Raw genomic sequence first — 26,563 nt, forward strand, 5'->3', positions numbered from 1 at the left:
TGCGGTCGCGCGCGTTGGTTTGACAGAGCGCAACAAACGCAGAGCGGATCTCAAGCCGTGGGATCCCCTCATCACGACCACCGTGATCTGGCCGTGATCATGACTCGAAGGCTGAGTGCGACTTTGGTTGCGTCGCATAGGGACGCTCTTGCTCTTCGGACGCTTGCACCCACGGACGCCTGCGCATTTATCGAAGATGACCAAGCAGAAAGGAAGAGACGCCTCTGCAACGCTGGTTGCGTTGCATGCTTTCATTAGTGGCGCGTCCGTTCTAAGCGACGGCAACTCTTCAGTGTAGCTCAAGGCCTCTCTGGTGTAATAAATACACCGCGGATCTCTTTCTCAAAAGCTTAAGATGTAAATTGCTGTTTAAATGCTCGCGACGCACGCTGGCCATATGCTTTCAAATGCGCCGGAGCGGAGATATCGGCCCAGAGTATACCTGCTGCCACCTTGCGGAAAAGCGGCGGCAACTCGAGCACCTCCGTGACGCGCGCGGCGCATTGGCGGAGCGGCGCGTGGGGCCACCTGTTATTCTACCACCGTGGACAAAACTACCGACTATGACGTAGTTCCGGTTAGTTCATTTCCACGCCCACACTTTTGGCGCGCTTGCTTGGGGGGAGCAAGACGAACTTTTCTTTCGCGTATTTTAAGGCTCCTGCTGCCACAACAGCGAAAAAAATTACGCCATCGTCGACAATAATGTTGGTCCTTGTTAACAACAAAGTTTTACCGAAGTGTAAAACCACATCAGCATCCCTTTAACTAAAGCGTTCCAAAGAAGCCTTAGTGCATGCAGCGCAGTAATTTTGTTGTAAAAGAAATCTGCGTGTTTTTTGGCTAACGTATGCTTATCAGTGCTATAAGCCGAAAGAATTTCCTACAAGCATCACAGAACAGCCAAATAACGTGCGGCGCTACCTTACCTGTGCTAAGCAGTGGTAGCAGTAATCCACGGCATGCGACCACAAAATTCCACTGCCCAAGCTTTAGCACTGCCTGAACACGGGTCAGTCGTCGGAACGCGAAGGCAGAGAGAGAGCAAACGCGATTCTGTTGCGTTCAGAGGCAAAAACAATGCGTCATCATAAGTGAGCAGAATATTTGAAGAATATTTGAGCAGAATAGAAACGCATTTCTTGTTTTCCTCTTCCAGCATGAATCTGACAAGAATCTACCTGATCTACGGAACCCTCAACAAAATCACGTACCGCCACAGGGCCAAATACGAGGTGAGCCGTGCATGATCGATTTTTATTCGCTCACTACAGAGATTTTCGCGGAAAGACAATACACGTCGAGACGCTAGTGTGCATTGCCATTCATTCACTGCATAAACGTCGACCGAAGCAAGTTTTGCCAAGCAAGTTTCCTTGTTTTACAGTACTTATTAAAACGACCAGTGAAGCAGATGACCCATCAGATTATTTCCAACTATATTCGATCACACGCCCTGCAACAAAATGCGACATGTCTGTCCGGGAAGTCCATTCCGAATTTGGCGTATGCTCCTTCAGTTGTCCACCTTAGCAGCATGGCGTCTGCGACATGCGTTTGGCATTGCGTGCCCGATCTTAATTCGTGCGTTCCCTTTGTCATTTTTACTTAGCCAGTAGGGTTTGCCCAATCAGGGGTGAGACGGCTGAAATCGATTTGGGAGCAGTTTTGGGAGCAGCAAAATTTCAATTTAGGAGCAGGAGAACCTTGTTTGGGAGCAGTTAGTGGCATTTATTATGTCGTTTTTGGAGCTTGAAAAAAAAACAAATTTGTAGCAACTTGGAGGAAGAAACGCACATTTTAATCGGCTTAGAATACACATAACGTTCAAAGAGCCTTTGGAGAAAGCTTTTTTTTTTACATATTATTGCCAGGTATGAACTACACTACCTTTTTACAAACTACGCAATTTATATAACCCGGGTAACAACATATGAAATAGAAGAAAAAAGTTTTTTAACTAGGTTCACTTTACATATGAAAATAAAAAAAGAATAAACATCACATTTTTCAAATAATAAAAAAATCTGATTGCACAAGAATTGTAGTCACATAGCAGTAGGTCTTTGAACGGTCAATGAACGATTCTTACTAGCACGCGATTGCGGCGACGCCTTCACGTGTAACATCAGGAAAGAACAAAAGCGGTATGGCGGCCACCGATGAACGCATGGGGGGGTCACATATATTTACAACCACTCAGAGGCGATTACCACAGCACTATGGAAGCCTCCATTACAAAGGCGCGTAGAAGGACACGCTTGGGCGCGTTAACATGTTCTGCGAACGTATCCCTGGCGCTGCTTCTAAAGTTACCGTATTTACTCGATTCTACCGCACCCTCGATTGTAACGCGCACCCGTTTTCCGCGACAAAAAAAAAAAAGTACAACATCGATTCTAACGCGCACCCATTTTTCGTGAGAGAAATGAACAAAAGAAGTCCGTAGGAGTACACCTTCGCATATTCAGAAGAACAAGTATTTGGCTTTTAAAGAACTAAAGTTTCAAAAAAAGAAAACACAAAGTCAAACGGCGGGCCTTGCCGCTGAAACTGTCACCACTACGGCGGCGATACGAGTCGCATAATGGATCAGTCTTCGTCGCTGTCGGACAACTCCTTGTCGCTGTCAGCGCTCTTCGATTTCGGCAAACCGGCCCTGCTTTTGTCCACAGAAACTTTTTCGTGAAGCTTTGCTGTAAAACAATCTTCTGCTTCTGTTTGCGCCAGTCTCGCACGCATGTTTCGGCAACTCCGAACGACCGCGATGCGGCCCGATTTCCGTCCGTCTCTGCACATGTAATAACTTTTCTTTGAAATGCGACATCGTGGTGCACTCATCGAGTACTTGGAGTGGGCACTTCCATGCCACCGATGCGAATGTAGAACGGGATGACAAACTCCTCAGCACACGTACGAACTGAAACAATGACAGAAATGGCCGAGGCGCGTAGGAGGCGGCCATTTTGAAATGCCGATGGCAATACGATAACCGAGCTTCTTTTTTTTTTCGGTACTCGATTCTAACGCGCATGCGATTTTTCGACTCGTTTTGCCGAAAAAAAGGTGCGCGTTAGATTCGAGTAAATACGGTACGTTTTCCCACGCTGAAACTGATGCAGGCTTGAAAATTCTTGCTTGCGGGGCCGTTTCGGCGCAGTTCGGCGCAATTTTTGCAATTTTTATGCGTTCGGAGCAGCTCGGCGCAGAAAAACGGAATCGTATCAAAAATGCGCAATATGCGCAGCTGTCTCACCCCTGCCAATGCGTGTGGCACATGCTTTGGCGATTTGCCACCCGCGTGTTCCCTTCGTGTTTAGTCAGTGTTGCCCAATTTTTGTGCCGCACAGGGAACTATACGCAGCTTCACGGTAAAGCTACGCCGAACAAAGCTTTTGTTTTCGGCATTCTTTATAAGAAAGGTGGCACCTGTTGTTTATGCAACAGCAGAATCGTACTGTTATACATATGACATAGATTTATTAAAGCGTGAATGGTGGAAGCGGTAACGATATGAAACGATCCCAGACCAATCCTTGGTTTTAAGTGCGTAGCACATTAGGGGCCCGGCTCGTCGTACATCTCAAGTGGCGTGATCACGCTCAATATCAAGTGCTCGATACAGGCCTAAAACAAGGCCAGCAATGGTCAAAACCGGGCTAAAAGAATCTAATAAGGCCTCAATTAACATAATTAACACAATCAATCGCAATTACTAACCTTAAAACGTTCAAGACGCTCGGAAAACATGTGGCTGACACCCGCGCCGCGCAAGAGAAGGCGCCTCGCCAAGCGCGCGATTACTCCTCCCACTGGCGCTTCTCCGGCACCTTCGTCACTACATTTGAAGCGAGAAACAACCAGACGGAACTCGCTGCAGACAACACGTATCTCAACTGTCGTAACAGGCAAGAAGTCGATAAAGCGCAGCAAAAGGTAGCGCGCATGTCGCACACCGAGTTTGCGAATCTCCCTGAACCCTGAATCTGACACGTTACCGCTGCACCACACCTGGAAGACGCGAATCTCCCTGACAAGATTCTACTCGTGCCGGGGAACCCCTGCATGCTATAATCATGTTCGTGGACGCTTGTCGCGGAGATGGAGATGTGCCACCAGGCGTCAACATGGGTGTGTCCACGTCAAGCGGTGCTATTGGCCGCGAGATCGAGCGGAGTCGACGCCTGGCGGCTTCTGACTGAACCGCGCCTAGTGTGGCATGGCCTCCGAGATCTCGGAGGCCACGAGTGTGGATTGCTCCATGCGTCGTCTGCTAGTCACGTTGTGTTTGCATGTGCGCGTACGTCACGCAGGTCCTCCAAAGGCGGTTTCTTCCGTTGCGTTAGTGCAACCTTAACCGCACGTACGTTTGCCTAACACGATGTAAAGAAGCACTTGGCCTTGATCGGCTGTATATGTACTGTAATAAGATCAGTGAGTGCACTTGTTGAGAGTGTTGTGTGTGGTCGTCGTACCCTCCGTTCACGAGAGTCATGTCAGTGTAGGTGCCGCTCTGTGGTTCAAGCGCATTGCAAAGTACACTTGGCGTTGTCCTAAAGATGAGAAGTGTTAAATCTCATGTGAATATAGCCTTTTAGCGGCTCGGTGGTAAAAAAAAAGGCTCTCATGAACTTGTGCGTTATGATTAGGTACATAACTTCGGGACTGTCGTTTATAGGTTACGCGACAAGCTTTAGTTGTGTACGGTCCTGGTCCCACTACAGAGGAATATTTCTGTCAGGTCACGTCTGACGCTTCGGTACTTAAACTGTCCCCTAAAAAGAACAGAAAATGGAATGACACGGACATCGCAAAACTGAGTTGCCTTGCGCAATTTTATTTTATGGCGAAATTTATACAAAAACACCCGTGTACTTAGATTAAGGTACGCGTTAAAGAGCCCTGATAGTAAAAATTAATCCATGCGGCGTACTTTAAATTTATGTCGTAGTAATTTCACGCGAAGCCACATCTTTTTTTTTTTTTTACATTATCTTGAGCGTTTGTGTTGGATTGTTATGATTGACGGAAGGCAGCGGACAAAAACGTACTTTGGTCCCGTGAAATAACCGGGCCTTTGTTCCATTACTCTCGTGCAAGTAATCAATCGAAGAAAGTTCCGTGCTGTACAGTTACCTTTGTGTAGTGTTACTGGAATAAAAACAAGCGTGTGCGTGTTAAACGCCCCAGTAGCGCTAAAGCGCTGTCAGCCACGTAGCTTTCCTCGGTAAACCTGTCAAATGTCCTACATTTCATGGAGAACTGAATAAGAAATGCGAATGAATATTTGTGCACTGCGTGCACAAAGTGCTATTTGAACTCATCGTGCAGGAATGCGGGCTTTCTATTTGTTGGGGGGTATCCAAATGAACGAGGAGTAAATACTTAATTCAGTCGCGCCACAGCAGGGCGTAGTAGGTGGAACACAAGCTAAACATGTAAAAATAAAACAACAAGAAGACGCCATCCATTGCGAAAACGCCGACTGTCGCCGAAGGCGAGCAATCCGTTCGTTGGCGGAATGCGCTTCTCTCACAAGTAATAGTAACGTTCGACGCGCTTCGTGCATTGATTCGGGAATGAAGAGCGCACATATTACCAGAAAGCTGCAGTCAACGAATTTTGTTTGCCGGAAATCGGGTCAAATCGCTCACAACGAAGCGCTGTTGTGTGCATTTGTATACGCGCCGGTGACTGCCTATCTACACTAGCGCGGCGACGGTGCTGCAGCCTGTAGCCCGATCTCGCGGCGAATAGCTGCCAAACACCAATAGACATTGTGCAAGCTCGTGTATCAATGTATAATAAATATTCAACTACTTCTGCGAGAACACGTTTCACTTTCATGTTATACCGATTCCGATGACTGAGGCATCAACCATGTTCTTTTTATTGCGATAGCAATTATATGGACAATCTCGGCTGATTTTAGGGGCGAAGCTCCTTATGCCGTGGGTTTGTCCATCCTCCGTTTGTTTGTAGCATTGTAGTAGCCACCTCTAGCTTGTCAGAAGCGCGCGTTCTGGTATGCAGTAGAAGAAGAAGACGACGTTGACGAGTGAGACTCTCGTGCGTGTTCGCCTGTGTGGCATTCTTTCTTCTTTACTGCGCGCGTTCTGGCATGCAGCAGAAGAACAAGACGACGTTGACGAGTGACACTCTCATGCGTGTTCGCCTGTGTGGCGTTCTTTCTTCTTTACTACGTCTCGTGTTTTCAACAACACCCGAAGACAACATTTCAGAAGTAACGCGCCATGAGGCTCCCTCTTGGCACGCTTTCTCTTTATCTCGGAGTCGCCAGATGGAAGACAAGGCTGCGGAACGGAGGGCACGGAAGGCGGCGGCAGCGCGCGCTCGCAGACAGGATCCTGAGGTGAGAGCCCGCGAGGCCGAAGCTGCACGTCGACGCCAGGCAGCAGATTGCGCCGTTCGAGCCCGCGAAGCCGAAGCTGCTCAACAAGCTGCACGGCTGCGGCGAGAAGACCCCGCCGTTCGAGCCCGCGAGGCCGAAGCTGCTCGACAAGCTGCAGGGCTGCGGCGAGAAGACCCCGCCGTTCGAGCCCGCGAGGCCGAAGCTGCTCGAAAAGCTGCACGGCTGCGGCGCGAAGACCCCACCGTTCGAGCCCGCGAGGCCGAAGCTGCTCGACAAGCTACACGGCTGCGGCGCGAAGACCCCGCCGTTCGCGCCAGCGAGGCCGAAGCTGCTCGACAAGCTGCACGGCTGCGGCGCGAAGACCCCGCCGTTCGAGCCCGCGAGGCCGAAGTTGCTCGACAAGCTACACGGCTGCGGCGCGAAGACCCCGCCACTCGAGCCCGCGAGGCCGAAGCTGCTCGACAAGCTGCAGGGCTGCGGCGAGAAGACGCCGCCGTTCGAGCCCGCGACCGAAGCTGCTCGACAAGCTGCACGGCTGCGGCGCGAAGACCCCGCCGTTCGAGCCCGCGAGGCCGAAGCTGCTCGACAAGCTACACGGCTGCGGCGCGAAGACCCCGCCGTTCGAGCCCGCGAGGCCGAAGTTGCTCGACAAGCTACAAGGCTGCGGCGCGAAGACCCCGCCGTTCGAGCCCGCGAGGCCGAAGCTGCTCGACAAGCTGCACGGCTGCGGCGAGAAGACGCCGCCGTTCGAGCCCGCGACCGAAGCTGCTCGACAAGCTGCACGGCTGCGGCGCGAAGACCCCGCCGTTCGAGCCCGCGAGGCCGAAGCTGCTCGACAAGCTACACGGCTGCGGCGCGAAGACCCCGCCGTTCGAGCCCGCGAGGCCGAAGTTGCTCGACAAGCTACACGGCTGCGGCGCGAAGACCCCGCCGTTCGAGCCCGCGAGGCCGAAGCTGCTCGACAAGCTGCAGGGCTGCGGCGAGAAGACGCCGCCGTTCGAGCCCGCGACCGAAGCTGCTCGACAAGCTGCACGGCTGCGGCGCGAAGACCCCGCCGTTCGAGCCCGCGAGGCCGAAGTTGCTCGACAAGCTACACGGCTGCGGCGCGAAGACCCCGCCGTTCGAGCCCGCGAGGCCGAAGCTGCTCGACAAGCTGCACGGCTGCGGCGAGAAGACGCCGCCGTTCGAGCCCGCGACCGAAGCTGCTCGACAAGCTGCACGGCTGCGGCGCGAAGACCCCGCCGTTCGAGCCCGCGAGGCCGAAGCTGCTCGACAAGCTACACGGCTGCGGCGCGAAGACCCCGCCGTTCGAGCCCGCGAGGCCGAAGTTGCTCGACAAGCTACACGGCTGCGGCGCGAGGACCCCGCCGTTCGAGCCCGCGAGGCCGAAGCTGCTCGACAAGCTGCAGGGCTGCGGCGAGAAGACGCCGCCGTTCGAGCCCGCGACCGAAGCTGCTCGACAAGCTGCACGGCTGCGGCGCGAAGACCCCGCCGTTCGAGCCCGCGAGGCCGAAGCTGCTCGACAAGCTACACGGCTGCGGCGCGAAGACCCCGCCGTTCGAGCCCGCGAGGCCGAAGCTGCTCGACAAGCTGCACGGCTGCGGCGCGAAGACCCCGCCGTTCGAACCCGCGAGGCCGAAGCTGCTCGACAAGCTACACGGCTGCGGCGGGAAGACCCCGCCGTTCGAGCCCGCGAGGCCGAAGCTGCTCGACAAGCTGCACGGCTGCGGCGCGTAGACCCCGCCGTTCGAGCCCGCGAGGCCGAAGCTGCACGGCTGCGGCGCGAATCGGATCTTCAAAATGTGAAGGACCGTGAAGCGGCGAGAAAGCGCGCGTACCGGCAGGCAAAGCCTGAGGCTGTGCGAGCACGTGAAGTGGCTGCAAAACGCATCAGGCGGGCTCTGCCCGAAGGCGCCGACGCACGCTATTTATATACGCCATGTACTGCTGGTGGTAAGCAAATCTCGGAGGAGCGTGATTTTGGTTGGTTGGTTGGTTGGTTCCTTAGGGGAATAGCTCAACCCACTACGGGGGATCCGCCACGAAGCGTGCGGCAGTAGACTTTGTGAAAAAATAAAATAAAAGGAATATGCGAAAAAGATCATTTATAGTAAAGAAAAAAAATGTTTGGGCAATTTCGATTTTTTTCCTTTGTTTTTTAATGAAATATTATTTAAACGATTGCTAAATAATAGAATTAAATAAATAAGCAATTACAGAAATTTAAGTAAGGGAATGAAACGATATATTTCTACTTATAATATTAACATGGCAGTCTCTTTGTTTCTTTAATATAAATGAATATGGCATCATATATGCCCCTGTTGCATTGCCCTAGTGCGTGAGCGTGTTTTATATCGCGCAACGCTCCTAATTTTCTTTCAATCTGAAAACTGCCCTTGAGTCGCGCACGACAAAGTGGCCATTTTCTGTACCCACTCGTGATGTGCAAGGAAAAAAAAGAACACCGGGAACACCTTGCATCAGACGCCCCCGTGTGGCTGGATACGCAGGGGGTAACTCCACGCGCCACGGTTTAAAAGAAAAATATCTAAGAGCGTCTGATTCTCCATTGTCGACACTTGCAGACAATGCGCTCCTAATTTTCTTTCATTTCGAATACTGCCATTGAGACGCGCACGACAAAGTGGCCATTTTCTGTACCCACTCGGCATGTGGAAGGAAAAAAAAATCACAGCATATCCACGGAGTGAATGATGATGAGTGGGCGAAGCTGCGGAGGTTCATCGGTAAACCGTGAATCTTCCGTGAATTCTGCCCAGTACATCATCACCGACGTGAGATCGGGCGCGTTTATACTAAAGGTTCGATGAGAGTTATGACGACTTGCAGCTCACTTTAATTTTACATGTACGCTGTGAATTTTCATTGTTTAATCACGCACAGGAGCAATCGCACACACGCACTACCTTGGAGGTCAAAATCCAGTGCCTATATATACGGGGTGGTCAGTGAACGGTTGTGCAGCGCGAGCGGTCGGTTTTTTCAATCACGACGCTGCCGCGACGGTGCCTCTCGACGCTGCCTGCGTCGGCGCCGCGAGGCAAGATAGGGGGGGGGGGGGAGAGGAGAAAGAGGGGGAAGCGTACGAGAGGAGAGGGTGATACATATCACGTACTGTCGCAGCGCATTGTCTTTAGGGAGCCTTCATGTGTGCACGCCCCCTCCGTTTTAGGGGCGAAGCTCCTTAAGGCGGCACCCGTTCGTCCCTCGTAGTCGTAGTAGTAGTGCGTAACCAGTATTACGCTTTGACCTCCAAGGTGGTGCCGGTGGGAGATTTTTCCTGTGCGTTGTTGAACAATAAAAAATTCGCAGCGTGCGCGTTAACTAAAAGCCGAATTCTTCTGTCTCTCATTCCCCATTAGCAGCCATTGGCATGTTCCAGTAGGAAACGTCAGTAGAAGTAGAAGTGTAAGTGTTAGCTAAAAGCCGACTTCTTCTGTCTCTCATTCCCATTAGCAGCCATTGTTTACCTCCAAGGTAGTGCCTGGTGAGATTTCTCCTGTGCGTGATTAAACAATAAAAATTTTGTTCAAAACGCCGTTGATTGATGAAATAAACCAACGAAAGACGCCAGATGTTTTGTAAAAGCAAAATGAAAGAACGCCAGATGTTTCTAAAGCAAAACGAAAAGACGCCAGCTGCTTAACGAAAGACGCCAGATGTTTTCTAAAGCAATGGTTTTCTAAACAATGAAAATTCACAGCGTACATGTAAAATTAAAGTGAGCTGCAAGTCGTCATAACTCATCGAACCTTTAGTATAAACGCGCCCGATCCCACGTCGGTGATGATGTACTGGGCAGAATTCACGGAAGATTCACGGTTTACCGATGAACCTCCGCAGCTTCGCCCACTCATCATCATTCACTCCGTGGATATGCTGTGATTTTTTAGGGGCGAAGCTCCTTAAGGCGGCACCCGTTCGTCCCTCATAGTCGTCGTGGTCGTAGTAGTGAGTAACAAGTCTTACGCTTTGACCTCCAAGGTGGTGCCGGTGGGAGATTTCTCCTGTGCGTTGTTGAACAATAAAAAATTCGCAGCGTGCGCGTTAACTAAAAGCCGAATTCTTCTGTCTCTCATTCCCCATTAGCAGCCATTGGCATGTTCCAGTAGGAAACGTTAGTAGAAGTAGAAGTGTAAGTGTCAGCTAAAAGCCGACTTCTTCTGTCTCTCATTGCCATTAGCAGCCATTGTTTACCTCCAAGGTAGTGCCTGGTGAGATTTCTCCTGTGCGTGATTAAACAATAAAAATTTTGTTCAAAACGCCGTTGATTGATGAAATAAACCAACGAAAGACGCCAGATGTTTTGTAAAAGCAGAACGAAAGAACGCCAGATGTTTTTCTTAAAGTGTACTGGTAGTAGTTATATGTAGCCACCTCGCCCGATCGTCAACGGGCGAGGTGGACCGGCAACGGCGCGAGGACCCTGCCGTACGAGAGTTAAATCACACTAAAAGACATACTTTGCGGGCGATACACTCTAGTGAGCTTTCAACTTTTCGTCTTAATGTACATGATAAAGAAATTATTTCTACGAAAAACGCAAGGCACACCTTGAGCAATATGTTTGGTTTTGGGACGCTAAATGGAACCATGAGGCGATGCGAAGCCGGAGCACTTGCACGATCGCGTTCCGTTGGCTTTCGTTGGGCATGCTACCGACCTCGCGTCGTGGAACGCGCGTCCTGTCTTCCCTCTAGCCTTGCCTTTATTTCGCACAGGGCGAGCGGGGAATGCGGTCGCTCGTGGCGCTCTTTCGCTCGGGAGCGGACTTCTTCCTTGCATTTCACCGATCACAAGTGATAATGAAGGGACCACGTAAACCAACAGTACAATAAAAGTTTGATGTTTAATATATACACGATGTTTCACACTCTTTATATTATGTACTGGGCGCATTTCACGGAAGAGTTTCACGGTTTACAGATGATTCCCTCCGTAGCTTCGCCCCACTCATCATCATTCACCCCGTGGATATGCTGTGATTTTTTTAAGACTGGTTATGGGAGAGGGGAGTGGAGAGGAGAAGGGGAGAGGGTGAGTGGAGAGGGGTAGAGGACATGGGGAATGGTGAGGGAGAGCGGAGGTGTGTGGAGAGGGTATGCGCATGCGCAATAAGGGTGGTCACGCCGCATACCTCCACCACCACCGGACAGATACTGCCGTTTACTGCCGGCTGCCGGGAGATACGCCGGACAACGGAGACGTGACAAGCTTAGACTAAGAGGAGCTACGCCCCTAAAAGACAAAGAACACCGGACACACCTTGCATCAGACGCCCCCTGTGGTGGGAGACGCAGAGGGTCACTCCACGCGCCACAGTTTAAAAGAAGAAGTATATCTAAGGGCGTCTAAATTCTATGTTTCCCCACTTATATTAACCGCCGGTTTCACGGCCAATCCGCCGTAGTGGGTAAGAGCCAAGAATTAAGGGTCAAGCAAGCAAGCGTCTGATTCTCCATTGTCGACACTTGCAGCGTATTGCTCAAGCACATAGGCGTAACTGTGACAGTTGTTGGTCCACGTTTGCCCTGTGCATGCCTGCGCGTTCATTTAGGGCGTCCTTCCTTGTGCTTCAGCGGCACGCTGCAAGTATCGAGCTGCTTCTGGTTATTCGTGTGACATTTCTATTTCTTGTTATCGCATTCATTGCTTCGTCCTTGCGGCGAAACTGTGACTTACTTTTGTTTTGCATGCCCACATTTTTTACAGCGGAGCTCGAATCGCTGCGTGAGAGAGAGAATAAAACGTTTATTTCTTGTTCTTGAGAAGATCGGTGAGTGGGATCCTTAGTCCGGGATCCCACTGGCGCGGGCCGCTGTCCTCGCACGTTTCACGAGGGCCTCTTGGGACTTGGGATCCGAGCTGGACAGAGCTGCCTCCCACCCTTTTATGTTTAGTTGTGTCCTGGGTTGCATGGGTGGATTGTGCGGACATTCCCATACCATGTAGTACAGGGTGGCTGTTTTGTTGTCGCAGAACCTGCACTGTGGTTTGTGTGCGTCGGGATATATCTTAGATAGTACGTATGGATTTGGGTACGACAGTGTCTGCAGGCGACGCCACGCTACCTGCGATTCCTTACTGAGGTTCGGCCCCGGAGGCGGAAGTTTCCGTCTTTTGAGTCTTTGGTGTTGTAGAATTTCTGTATAGGTGAGAAGCGGGTCCATGGACACAGCCGAGGGTGGGTGCGATATGCCGGGGTCGGAGGTCCGGAAGAGTAATAGACCCCTTTCCTAATTCAGTCTGGCAACACTGATTCAAGAGGCACTTTTGCTCTGCTACTTATCGCTCTATACGCTGCCCGCCATTAGTTGGGCAGAATGTACGGCAGTGTACGGTGCGTCCCAGCGGTACACGAGTTGTTCTTTGGCGGTAGTGCTTGTGTAGGTGTTCTGTTGTAGTGCGTGGTTGGACTTGGGTGACGGTTTATGTTTTTTCTGTGAGTTGAGGCGCAGCGGCATCATGTTGTGGACCAAGAGCCTCACCATCATACCAAAAAGCCTTGATATAGGCAAAATAGAGACCTACCGGACATCGAGAAGCGCCGCAAACCGCAACGAACTGCGGAGCCACAAGTTCGTCGCAGAAAGCTATGTTCAGTGCTCGACCATAGAAACACGTGCAGTCACAACGCAGTAAGTACACTCGCTGTCCTTTTCTTTTCGCTTGTTTACTGGTGTTGTTGTTAAACGTTACAGCGGCCGTTCATAAGGAGCGCAGGCTGACTAGCACGTGTGCACGAAGTAACCTACCATGCATAAAGTATATCTCGATGCGACATCTGTAATGCATTTAGCTCGCCCTTTTTACTTCGATGCAGTGGTTCCACGCTTGTGCACGTACGCGCGAAGTGCTACAGGAGCCAGAAGAAGACAGCAACACCATACGCCGTGTCCGCCGTACTGACGCACGATGGTTATGTGCAAGATTGTGCATGCGAATGCGCCGCCAGAGAGAATGGAGCATGTCACCATGCAATGGGACTGTTGAAAGTCCTTGTGCTCCTTAATGAAAATGGCTATGAAGAGGCTCCGCCGGAAATGTCGTGCACGGAACTGCCACAAATGTGGAGGCGGCCCCGGGGGCAAAAAATACCAGCTTCCAGCGTTGACGACGTTGATTGGAGAGCCGCAAGGCCAGACGGTGTGTCTTACCCTCTCCAGTCGCGTCTTTATGAAGCCAGAAAAAGGCCGAGGAGCATAGCAGACGTTCAAAAAGCTGCCAGGCAGTTTGCAACAGAGATGGCTGCGAATACTAAGAGCTCACTTCTGGGGCACTGGATGTCTGCAGCACCGAAAAAAGCAGACAGTTTGTTTGGCGAAACATGTGAAGGCAGCCTTTTGTGGAGTCAGAAACCACTTGTGCCACATGACTTCAACACATACTTGTGCCCAGAAATTCAGATGGGGTCAGCTACGAAGTTGACACCCATGCAGCCAGCACTTTTTTCAAAAACTGTACACCCTGTTGTGTCATGTGTGGGCCTACCACCAAGGCAGCAAGCTGTATTTGAGGCAAGCACATGCATGTAACTAGCCTGCTGGCATGTAGCATGGGCCGAAGCACAGAAAGCATGATAATGTTGTGAACGACTTTCACTTCTGTATGTCTTCCTCCTAAATAGCACGTACCATTCTCTAGCCATCCGCTACACCATAACTTGTGTTCACTAACTCACTTCCACTCATTCGTAACCCATTTTACTCCGTTTGTAACGAAACAGTAATATATAAAATGTATGTTGTACCTGCGGGTTAATGATAACGTTCTGGACCCTTATATGCAGGCTTTGGTGTCGGTTTAAGCTCAGAAGCTTGAACCGACCTCCTGCCAGCAGGGTCAATGCATAGTATACTTGTAGCATGGAATGACGCACGCAAAACGCAAGAACATTGTGCACAACTTACAAGTAGAACCTGTTTTTTCCTTTTGTGCTCTTTCCATGTCCTATAAACATAATTCTTGCACTAACCAACCGATTTCTACAACTACTTTTGTTCTGTTTAGCAACCAATCAATAATAATATTCTACAAAAATATGTTACATGTGATTATATCTGCTTTTGCTGTGTTAACCCCAACATATGCTGCACTCTCATATGCAGGCTCTCATGATGTCTGTCGATGAAGCTCGCAAACTTGAGCAGACCTCTCGTCAACAGAGCCAAAGCACAACGTGGAGGGCTGCTCGCAAAAACCGCTTGACTGCATCTAACTTTGGTGTTGCTGTAACACGTGAAAAGTGGACCGAAAAAGGCCTACAAAACCTCACCACTGAGAGAGATCTGTCAAGAGTAAGGGCCATACAGTAAGTATGGGTTGAACATTTTTTGACAAATTTGGTTTGTAACAAAGCAAGAAAATATAGCACAAGAACACAAAGTGTACAGGCAAGGTAACTTCCTAAGCACTATGTTTACACCTGCTATAGTGAGCGTTGCTTCCAGTAAACCTCAGTGGCTATAAGTTATTTGCACTAATGAATGCATACAGGCTGAACTGCACCGACTATTACTTTTACCAGAATGCACATAGATGACGCAACCTACGTGTACGACCGTGTCCTCAATACACATTTCCAGAACGAACTCTTTCGCATCTAGTTTGGTGCATATGTATTTAACTATCAGTGCTTTCTTGTTTCATTTTATTGGTGATATTCATTGACTAGACACATGCACTTCATTTTTAATGTATAATCTTGAGTAGTGCTTTTGGTTTTTATGACTTGTGTAACTTCATGCCTTTTTTAGAACTTCTATTTATTTTTTGTAGCCTGTTGTATAGTCACTATCTCACATGTTTCATCATCTGTGTTTAGTTTCTATTGCATTTTCTTTTTGTAACTGTTCTACATTGTATAATGATCGATTATTTATTTATTTTATTGTTTAAGTTGTGCATAGCCATGTACATAATCTTTTGATGCTCCCCTTTCCCAATGCCCTGTTAGGCCTGCAAGGTATTTTTAATAAAGAAATAAATTGCACAGGTACAACGTTATCAACTAATCACGCAGTGCTCAAAAAACCTTAAAAATGGGAGTAGCTTTGCATGCTATATTTAACATATGTATACACGCCTGCAAAATATTGCTGTTTCAGGTATGGAGTTTCAAGTGAAGCCGTGGCAGTACAGCAGTACGAAAGAACGCTGCACACCATCAGGCACAACATTCAGACCTTTCACTGCGGCCTTGTCGTGGACCCAGGATGTCCGTGGCTTGGTGCCTCTCCTGATCGTGTGGTATGGGACCCAGAGGAAGAGGAACCTCATGGCATCGTAGAAATTAAGTGCCCCTACTCGATGAAAGATCTTAAAGCCCCATGTACTCAAGGCTCATGCCTTGTGAAGGACAATCGTGGTACCTACAGGTTGAACCGCACCCATTATTACTTTTATCAGGTCCTTGGGCAGATGGCCATTACAGGGTTGACTTGGGGTGACTTTGTTGTGTATGCTCCGCAATTTCTTGTTGTCGAAAGAATTCGATTCAACGAATCTGAGTGGCAGAAATGCAAAAATAAATTAGACAGCTTTTATTTCTCGACGCTTCTGCCGTACCTGGCAAAAAAGTCGTGCAATGTACAGGATGATTCTTGAACTTGTAAAATAACCTAATCAATTCCTGTTTATGTGTCAATAAAGTTGCTGCCTTGTGTTCTTTTCTTGCAACTAAAGTGTTTGAAGTCGTGGCTTTGACCGTGCTATCTTGGCTGTCACTGCCAGTGGCACACATCCAGAAAAAACACAAGGAGAGACAAATCTTGCCATGGCGGCAATTTTCTTTTTATTTATATAAAAATTAAAATCGTGCTTTGAAATAATATTTAAAAAAAAGGCATGGTTTCCCAGCTCGTGTAATCGCATTGCTCGAGTGAGTCTTCTCCGAAAGCAGTCGAGCAGCAGTTGCGATTATAGTCTTGAACAGCTGAGGGGTATCGAACACAGGCCTATACTCTACAAGATAAAAAGGCACTAACAAAATATGTTGAATGCGCTGTCAAGCCACTCAAATGTATGGCGCTTGAAAGAAATCTCAAGGGGGGACACTTGTAATAGGTGTTTCCCAGCCTGAGCAAGACTGTTGCTACTGCAGACCCTACGTTGCTATTAAAGGACTTTGGAAACTGCTTAAGAATGCACATAATGCCCAAATTTCACTGATAATTGGTGCAATAGACAGTGGAATAGGCCTATCAAAAATATGAAATGCCTTAATTCGTTGAATGCGACGCTCGACATGTATTCTGAGGCTTGCAATTTCCTCTGTTGCTCTAACTTCTTCTTCGGTCAGGTGCTGCCTCCGCAGGAAAGGGGGAATGTTCAAAGCAACTCCTTTTGCGCTGAGTAGGTCCTGTATCTTGAAGCCCTTGTCGGCCATTACAGAGTCGCCAGGCTGAAACTCTAGGTTTAAAAAACCACTTTTTTCGACAAGCTCTTTGTCCGACACTGACCCTGTAAATAGCTTCGACAAAAACGTGATCGCTCCATCAGGTGCTATGACAACCAAACCCTTCATTGTATTATGTGACTTGTAGGTTGAGTATGTAGCTGACTGAAGGACCAGGGAGCTTGGAACTTCGCATCTCAGCTCTGTTGCATCGATGATGGCCCTTGTTGTTGGGTATCGCTCTTTAAAAATGGCTGGCATAGTTCTGTCGACCTCCTCTCTGCTCACCCATAGGTCCATCTGGCCAACTTGCAAATAAATGAAGCTGATCCATGTGGTACATATTCTCGAAACTGTAGCAACGGACACCCTGAACCTGTATGCTAGGTCCCTTTCGAAGAGCCCGAGGCGCAGCCTCACAAGAACAAGAAAAAGCTGGTCCTCGGCTGTCAACATGTGCGGCCTTCCTGCATTACTTGGTCTACCTGAGTAGGTCCTAGACCATACTTTTACATTTTCTGCATTCTCACCGGGGTTTATCAAACGGAGAAAGCTCATGAATGATTCAAAGTTAGGAAGCCCAGTGTAGAAACTAACGTCCTCAGGGCTGTCCTTGAAGCATTCGATTGAAAATCTCCTGCTTTTCTGCTGATCAAGCTTTTCGTTTTCGATGCTTACTATTTCGCACTCTCTTTGAGCTTTATAAAGCATATCTTTTGTTGACTGCACCTCATTGGTTCTAGCTTTCAAGTCGCTCTCCAGTTGTTGCACGCGGGCTTGAAGCTGAGAGAGCTGCATCTCTAGCTCGGGCACTCTCGCAGCACTAGCACTCGCAGACTTTAGCTCTTCAGTCCTACCTTCTAGGTCGCTTTCCAGTTGGTGTATGCGTGTTTGGTGCTCAGATAGCTGTACCTCCAGATTCACCACTGTGGCTGCACATGTGCATTCATACACTTCGTGGTGCTCTTGAAGGTCCGTCGCACTGGTTGGCGCTGAAGCACTACCACTGCACTCGGCGGTGTCCATAGCCTCTGTCGCACAGTCCCGCGACGCGGCGACATCACCACCGGGAGAAAGCGTCGGTTGCGACGCAAGCTCGGAGCTGCCAGCCTGACCGATGGCGGGCAGCCGTCTTGCTTTCGAGACGCACTGCTGTCGGTCTCTTGGCTTGCTTCTTGCAGGGCGCTTGGGTTTTCCAAATGCAAATACGCTCGGTACGGCGTCAACCCGGAGGTAACGCCGACCGCCGGCTACATTCGGCAAGTAGTTTTCGTCGGTGAAATGTGTCGAGCACACTTTTGTGTGCTTCGTCACGGCAAAGAACTGTCCTTCGTCGCGTTTAATCGCCACAACCCATTTCTTCTTCAGTAGCGGGTCCTTTGGGAAGGAGAAGAACGACACCTGCAAGTCGACAAAAGCGACGTAATGACGCGCGCTAACAAAAGCAACACATAGAAAGCAAGCAAAACATATAAACACAGACTTGCCTTGGAGCCGTCATCGTGTAATACTCCTCGCTGTTTGCAAAGCGGCACGCAGCAATGTACAGGCATGTCACAAAATTCACAAACGACAGGATTTTGCGGAAAGCCGTTCGCTGTTCGCTGCGTCTGGCGCCCAGAGACACCCAAGTTCGCCCAACTAATGGCGGCCGTCTCAGTTCCCGTCCTTCTCAATAGGTGGCGCTGAATTCCGAAAAGGGAGTGGTGTAGTGGTGCTGCTAGAGGACGGACGTGTTTTTCGTGGGCTCCGGAATGACAGCGTCAGATAAGTGCTTTTTTTTTTTTTTTGCATGATTCGAGCTTGTTTCTTTAGTTAAGCCACTAGATTGCAGCTTAATAGAGCTTACAACTTTGTGCTGTTGGTACAAAGTGGTGTGACAGTCGCTTCGGGTGTTTTTTTTTTTTAATATTTGTTTTTTTTGCCACCACGTGGCTGAAAGGTGCACAGGTGCTTTGAAGTGTAACATACTTGCGGAGTTTTGTGATATCATTTGGCTTTAAGTGTATCTAATCTGCCGCGTGAATGCTCTATAGCCATGGTCAAAAAGACCGTAAAGTGTTCAGGATGCGGAATGGGGCGGAAAATAGAGGTTTGTGAGGATGAGACGACAGAGAGAGCTGACGCCAAGTGTAAGCAATGCGAGTTAGAGGCGAAGATGGAAATAATGATGGCCGCCCAGAATGAGCTCAAGGTGAGAATCTCCGAGCTGGAGAAAGCGGTAGCGACAAGAGCGGGAAAAAAACGATGGCTATGGCGGAAAGGCTTAAGTCAGCCGAGGAGGGATTGGCAAAGGTAGCCATGCCAGCAAATGTAGCCACGGGGAACAGGGAAGCAGGCGACAGCGGGAAAAATGGGGCATCGACCCCCACAGTGGTAGGCGCGAAGGGGGAAACAGGTTTGGAAAAGACAGGTGCAAGGGACACAGGACCCACCTTCCGCGAAGTAGTCTTGGGAACGGGAGGGGACAAAACAACAGCAGTAGCACGCGCTAGTAACAGGTGCAGTGGCCAGGTGCGGGAGAGTCCACCAGAAAAGTCGGATCACGTGATAATCGCCGGGGACTCGAATTTAGCTACATGCGCAGAAGCAGTCAAGGAAAGGGTGAGAGGCGACAAACGAGTTTTAATAGGAAAGTTCCCGGGCCATAGGCTGGGATCAGTGATGAGACAAGCTAACGCAAAACTCGCAGCTAAGTCTAATGGACGTAACCTCGTGATAATCGCGGGAGGTCTAAACGACGTCTTGAGTAACGAATCAGCCGAACTAGCGACCACATTGGCGAAAGGGGTCGATGACATGCGCGCCATTTCCCCTCAGGTGCAGATAGTGGTATGCACAATACCGGAGGTACCGGTGCGTGACGGCAACCTGCAAAGAGCGGTTGTCGACGCAAACAAACAGATATGGCAGATGAGTAGAGAAAAAGGCATCGAGGTAGTGGAAATAAACAGAGAGGTGCACAGGTGGGGTGGTTTTCGAAGAGACGGAATACACTTCGATAGGAGGCTTGGCCATGAGGTGGGTTGGCGTCTTGCAGGACGCGCAGTAGCTTTTTTGGGGGGCACGCGGGCCCTTCGGTGCCCATGGTAGCTTGTAATGAGGAAAACAACCAGGGGGACTCTTTGACAGGTAGTATAGCGAAAAAACAGAGAAAAGGTAAAAGAAGGGAGAAGGCGCGTGTTGCAATTAGTTACATTAACATGCAGGGTGGCAGAAAAAAGGCAAAATGGTTAGAGATTGAGGGACAGTTAAACAAGGAACAGATAGGTGTTTATGCGGTTACAGAAACACACCTTAGAGACTTGGAAGAGCCACCACATATTGAAAATTATGTTTGGGAAGGATGTAACAGGATCACATCAGAAAGGAGCGGTGGGGGGGTTGGAATGCTAATTCATAGCAGAACAAAATGGGAGAGAGGGAAACAAACGTGTTCAGAGCACATGTGGGTTTCGGGCACAGTAGGTGGAAAGAAAACGTGGCTAGGTGTAGCTTACTTGTGGACAGGCAATAACTGCAGAGAAAAGAATCTGGAGATAGTGAAATGCATAAGCACCGATATTAAAGAATTTGGTCATGATGCCGAGATAATCCTTCTAGGGGACATGAACGCTCACATTCATGACCTTGACGGATATTCAGACACCAATGGCAAGTTATTGCTAGATCTCTGCGAGCAACATAGTCTTGAGATAGTTAACGTGGGGCCTAAGTGTGAGGGGCAGATCACGTGGGAAGTCAGAAACAGGCAATCGAGCATTGATTACTGTCTCATGACAGAAGGAATATATGACAAACTTAGAGAGATGAGAATAGACGAAGAAGGCATTAACAGCTTAGGTAGTGATCATAAACGCATAATATTACAAATGGGATATAAAACTGAAAATAAGAACATAGAATCAAAGTTTGGCAGCTCGTATCTAAATGACAAACAAATAACAAATATAGCCGCAAGAGTCGAGGAAAAAGTAGACGAACTACCAGGCAAAGACTGGAAGTATAGTGAGCTGCTACATGTAATCACGAAAGAAATGGAAATAGAGAAGAAAACTATTTGTTGGAAAGGAAAGAAAAAGCCAAAAAGTTGGTGGAACAAAGAAATCCGGGAAGCGATCGAGATGCGACGTCAGGCATCACGGGAGCACAGAAAGGCAAAAAAGGAGAAGCGGCCACAGGACGAAGTCAACCAAATATGGGAAATATATTTAGAGCAAAAATCCATTGTGCAGAAATTAGTCGAGGCAAAAATTAAAGGTGAAAGTGAACGCTGGATGACAGAGATTCGCGAAAAGAAGAAGGCCGCGCCTAGGATATTTTGGAGCCACCTAAAGCGCTGGGTAGGAAGTCTGTCACAATGCAACAACATATAGTAGATGAAGGAGGAAATAAATTGGAAGGATATGAAGCGCTAGGTTACATCCGAAAGATAACAGCCGATTCGTTTAAAAAGGTCCCCCAGGGGATTCCCCCGGTGAGTAAAAGTACGCAAAGGAGAGCAACCGACGAAGAGGTAGTACTAGAGAATTTCAATTGGAAGAAGGCCGAAGGAAAAATTCCTAAGCGCACTACTCCGGGCTTAGATGGGGTTCCCGTCAGCCTCATTAACGAACTCGGACATAACACTAAAGAAGCACTGCTGAAAGCCGTAGAAAAGTGCTTACAGGAGAGGGAAATACCAGACAGTTGGAGAAAAAGTAGAATGAACTTAATCTATAAAGGCAAGGGAGAAAAGGATAACATTCGCTCGTATAGACCGCTAACAATTACATCGGTGCTATACAGGTTGGCGATGCAGGCAGTAAAATTAAAAATAGAAGCGTGGGTAGAACAAAATGATATTTTGGGAGAACTTCAGAATGGATTTCGAATCGACAGGCGGTTAGACGATAATCTGTTTGTTCTTACCCAGTGTATAGAAATATCTAAAATAGAAAACAGGCCCTTATACGTAGCTTATCTAGATATCACCGGGGCGTATGACAACGTTAATCAGGAAATTTTGTGGGATATATTGAAGGAAGTGGGCATAGGTGACGACTGTGTACAGCTTTTGAGGGAAATATACCGAGGAAATACAGTTTGTATAGAATGGGAAGGAATAAGTAGCAAGGACAGCGTTGAAATTAGCAAGGGGCTGAGACAGGGATGCCCTTTGTCCCCGCTGTTATTCATGCTGTACATGGCGAGGATGGAAAAAGCGCTAGAAGGTAGCAACATTGGATTTAATTTGTCACACAAACAGGTCGGAGCGATGGTTGAGCAGAAGCTTCCAGGTCTATTTTATGCTGATGATATTGTCTTATTTGCGGACAGTCAAGATGATATACAGCGACTGGCAGATATATGCGGAAGGGAGTGTGAGGCTCTAGGACTAGGATTTAGTGCAACAAAATGTGGATTGATGGTATTCAATGATCACGGAGACCATACGGTATTAATACAGGGCCAAAAAATACCGAGGGTAAGCGAGTACAAGTACCTCGGAGTATGGGTAAATGAGGGGGATAGATATATGGAGGTACAAGAGAAAGCATCGGTAGCAAAGGGAAAGAGGAATGCTGCAATTATGAAGCACAGAGCTTTATGGGGATACAATAGGTACGAGGTGCTTCGAGGGCTGTGGAAGGGTGTGATGGTTCCGGGGCTTACATTTGGGAACTCAGTGGTGTGCATGAAGTCAGAGGTGCAATCAGGAATGGATGTAAATCAAAGGACGGTGGGCCGCCTCGCGTTGGGCGCTCACGGGAAGACGACAAATGAGGCGGTAAAGGGTGATATGGGATGGACAGGCTTTGAAGTGAGGGAAGCGCAGAGCAAAATGAGATTCGAAGAGAGGCTGAGGAAAATGAAGGAGAGTAGATGGGCAGAGAAGGTTTTCAGGTATTTGTATAGAAAAAGCGTTGACACGCAGTGGAGAAAAAGAACTAGGAGGCTCACCAGTAAATATACGGCTGGCAGTGCGGGCGATATGGCAACAAGGAGCATTAAGCGGAAGGTCAGAGAGGCGGAGAGGACTTATTGGATGACAGCGATGGAAAAGAAGCCGGCTCTGAGTGACTACCGAAAAGGAAAAAACGAAATAAGGAGGGAAAGGTTTTATGATAATTCAAGGGGAAGCGCTTTACTGTTTGAAGCAAGGTCGGGCTGCCTTAGAACGCGTAGTTATAAAGCGAGATTTAGTAACGAAGAAGAACAATGTACATGCTGCGGGGGAACTAAGGAAACGATGGAACATGTACTGATTGAATGTGGCGATATTCACCCAGGTATACGTGTGGGCACGAGTCTACATGAAGCCTTGGGTTTTAGGGACAACAATGGAAAGCTGAACACGTCCGCGATAGAAATAAGTAAGAGACGGTTAGAGTATTGGTGGCAGAAAAGTAGAGATAAAGAACAAAAATAAATAATGGGGGAAAAATAAGGTCATTCTGCCTTAAGAGGCAGAGAGATGGACCGTGAATTTATATTTTTGGTATAATAACATAGATTTAATCAATGTAGATAAGGTATTAGGCCAACATGAAACAAGGAAGCTTTTTTTTTTTTTTTTTTTTTTCTTCGAGCCTGGTGGCAGACATGTCACCGCCCCGTTTTAAAGGGGACGCTCATAGCATCCATCCATCCATCCATCGGTCTATTCTCGGGCCGAGGCGTGGGCGAGCTCATTGCCTCTAACTCCGCAGTGGCCGGGTACCCATATCAGCTGTTTCCATTCTCCCTCTGAGCGTGGGGACGATAGCTGTGTGAGGATTCGGTGTGCAATGGGGCCAATGTGGCCTTTGCAGAAATTTCGGTAGGCTGCTTGTGAGTCTGTCAGAACGAAGGTGGATCCGGGGTTTTGTAGGGCGAGGGCGATTCCTGCTTCTTCCATGCTAGTTGCGTCTGTGTCCTGGGCTGATATACAATCTATCTGTTTTCCTTGATGAACGACGCTTGCCGTGTACTTGCCGTTCACTGGTCCAGCTGCATCGACAAAGAAGGCGCCCTCAGTGTCTGAGTATTTGTCGTGAGCCTTGGCCCGTGCCCGACGTCGATGTTCGTGGAACTGTGGATGCATGTTGCGTGGTAGTGGTTTGATGATGAAGTCCTGCCTCCATTCATGCGGGATACGTTTTCCCCTCCTCTGAATGGGGGCTTCGATGCCAAGTTCTGATAGCGTTTTCCGCCCCGTTCTAGTTATGGCCAGGCGCATGACTTGATTCGTGTGGTGTGCTTGGAATAGTTCGGATGCTGTATTGTGAAGCCCCATTTGAAGCAGACGGTCCGTGAGTGTCCACGGGGGAAGGTTCAGAGACCAAAAACCCCAGCGCCACCTAGGAAGCAGTTGTGGATTTTGAAGCATTAAAACGGAACTTCCTGCGCCCTCTATGGAAAGCCGCACGAAACTAATGCATTTGAAGAAAAAAACGCGAAGAGAAATGCCACGAGCGTCGTGTCTTCCCTCTAGCCTGGCCGTTACGTTTCACAGGGTGAGCGGGGAACGCGGTGCGACAGCCAGGCGAGCGTCGGATAGCTATTATACGATATGGATGGATGCTATGAGCGAGGCTTGGGCTAAAGCCACCACCTCGCGGTGTGTGAAAGCGTTGATGAAATAAGACTTCTATTGTAAACGCGCCATTGGGACGGTCGTAGCAACGGCGCGTTTTTTTTTCTGTTTTTTTTTTTGGAGCCTGTTGACACACATGTCACCGCCCCGTTATAAAGGGGACGCTGATGGCATCAAACCCACTGATCTCCACTGGAGGTCAGTGATCAAACCATCCATCCAAGAGCACTGTGAGAGGAAAGTGTGAAAGATAAAAGGCGCGTTCATGTATGCTCCGTTATGTGTTTGGCGGTAGCTCAGTGGTATAATCGCCCGCCAGCCGTCGTCGCGAACCGAGGTTATGGGTTTGTTTTTTAGGGGCGTAGCTCCTCTTAGTCTAACCTTGTCACGTCTCCGTTGTCCGGCGTATCTCCCGGCAACCGGCGGTAAACGGCAGTATCTGTCCGGTGGTGGTGGTGGTGGTGTGCGGCGTGACCACCCTTACTGCGCATGCGCATACCCTCTCCACACACCTCCTCTCCACTCCCCCTCACCATTCCCCATGTCCTCTACCCCTCTCCCTTTCCCTCTCCACTCACCCTCTCCCCTCTCCCATACCCCTCCCCCTCTCCCATAACCGTCTTAAAAACGGAGGGGGCGTGCACACATGAAGACTCCCTAAAGACAATGCGCTGCGACAGTACGTGATATGTATCGCCCTCTCCTCTCCTACGCTTCCCCCTCTTTCTCCTCTCCTACGGTCCCCCCCCCCTCCTATCTTGCCTCGCGGCGCAGCGGCGCCGATGCAGGCAGCGTCGCGGCAGCGTTTTGACTGAAAAAACCGACCGCTCGCGCTGCACAACCGTTCACTGACCACCCCGTATATATAGGCACTGGATTTTGACCTCCAAGGTAGTGCGTGTGTGCGATTTCTCCTGTGCGTGATTAAACAATGAAAATTCACAGCGTACATGTAAAATTAAAGTGAGCTGCAAGTCGTCATAACTTTCATCGAACCTCTAGTATAAACGCGCCCGATCTCACGTCGGTGATGATGTACTGGGCAGAATTCACGGAAGATTCACGGTTTACCGATGAACCTCCGCAGCTTCGCCCACTCATCATCATTCACTCCGTGGATATGCTGTGATTTTTTTTTCTTTGCCATCTGATGGCGTTCATTTTGTTGACGTATTAAGTCTTGGTAGACCCCGGCATAAAACGGTTTCGTGTTAAAAAAAAACGTCCTCGTAATAAAGAAAAAGTAATTTTTTCTTGCACGAGCTACATTTCAACTCGGGCCCTCACGCTAAAAAGCGAGTGTCTCCACCACTGGGCTAGATTTTTTAACACGAAAGTGTTTTATGCCGGAGTCCACCACGGCTCCACTGACGTATTTCCGTCACGAATATGACGTTGTAAAATATAGACTAACAGATGGCAAAGAAAAAAAAACTAGAAGAAGTTCCGTCACTGGGAGTCGAACTTATGACCCCTCGCTCCGCAGCGCGCGGCGTGCAATGATTAGGCCACAGACGGCACGTTCTTCGCCATGCTAACGGCAAGCTATTTATATACACCATTTGCCGGTGGCGGTACTTAGAGATCGGTGGTACATCAGCGTGTTTTCGTTATCACTAGCGAGATGACGCGAAGGGTTCGAAGAGTGCGCTTTAAAGGGGCACTGACACAAAATTTCGCGGCCGAGATAGCCTGCTGGATCGATTCCCGTGTACGTGCATGTACCATCTGCAAAATATCGACAGCGAATAAAGCTTGGAAGGTATTTTATATGAATTTTGAAGTTCGCGAGCGCGATCCAGCATTATAGGCCGCACCTGGTGCATTGACACCCTCGGAGGTGACCCGAGGTGACCCCCCTACTACCCCTACGTAATCGTTTCAGCCGGTACAAGTTATGATGACGTCGTAGCCGTCATTTCTGTTTTGACGCGCTTCCCGACGAATCGCTCCTCGCCAGTGGGTCAAACCTGAAGTGATTCGCCACGTCGAAAACTCCTTCCATCCCCGCCGCAAGAAAATCGTCGCCATCAGACGACGACAGACCACGCGGAAATGCGTCACTGTTCTGCGTGCTCACGTGACCGAGCGTTTCACTCGCTAGGTGGTGATAGTTGCACCCGGCGGCTTGTCGTTTTTGGAGCTCTGTCAAACCGAAACTGAGGCTGTGTCGGTAATGAGGAGCATGTAATTAATTATCTGTCGCGCGCTG

At 49.1% G+C, this 26,563-nt stretch overlaps 1 protein-coding gene across 1 annotated transcript; it reads left to right on the forward strand.

The window, feature by feature from the left end:
• The first annotated feature begins 1,160 nt into the window (after nt 1-1,160).
• On the forward strand, nt 1,161-16,003 carry LOC119372301 (uncharacterized). Its single transcript, XM_037642773.1, has 3 exons — nt 1,161-1,235; nt 14,506-14,708; nt 15,505-16,003. The coding sequence occupies exons 1-3, from the start codon at nt 1,161-1,163 to the stop codon at nt 16,001-16,003; spliced, it is 777 nt and encodes a 258-aa protein (XP_037498701.1).
• The last annotated feature ends 10,560 nt before the right edge of the window (nt 16,004-26,563 follow it).

The sequence above is a fragment of the Rhipicephalus sanguineus genome, chromosome 10 (genome assembly GCF_013339695.2).
Source record: "Rhipicephalus sanguineus isolate Rsan-2018 chromosome 10, BIME_Rsan_1.4, whole genome shotgun sequence".
In the NCBI taxonomy this organism is placed as follows: Eukaryota; Metazoa; Arthropoda; class Arachnida; order Ixodida; family Ixodidae; genus Rhipicephalus; species Rhipicephalus sanguineus.

Excerpts from the sequence above, each read along its gene's own strand:
- LOC119372301 (XM_037642773.1), top strand. The coding sequence starts at position 1,161 with ATGAATCTGACAAGAATCTACCTGATCTACGGAACCCTCAACAAAATC. Across the intron at positions 1,236-14,505 it reads GCCACAGGGCCAAATACGAG|GCTCTCATGATGTCTGTCGA; the intron begins GTGAGCCGTGCA and ends TCTCATATGCAG. Across the intron at positions 14,709-15,504 it reads TCAAGAGTAAGGGCCATACA|GTATGGAGTTTCAAGTGAAG; the intron begins GTAAGTATGGGT and ends TTGCTGTTTCAG.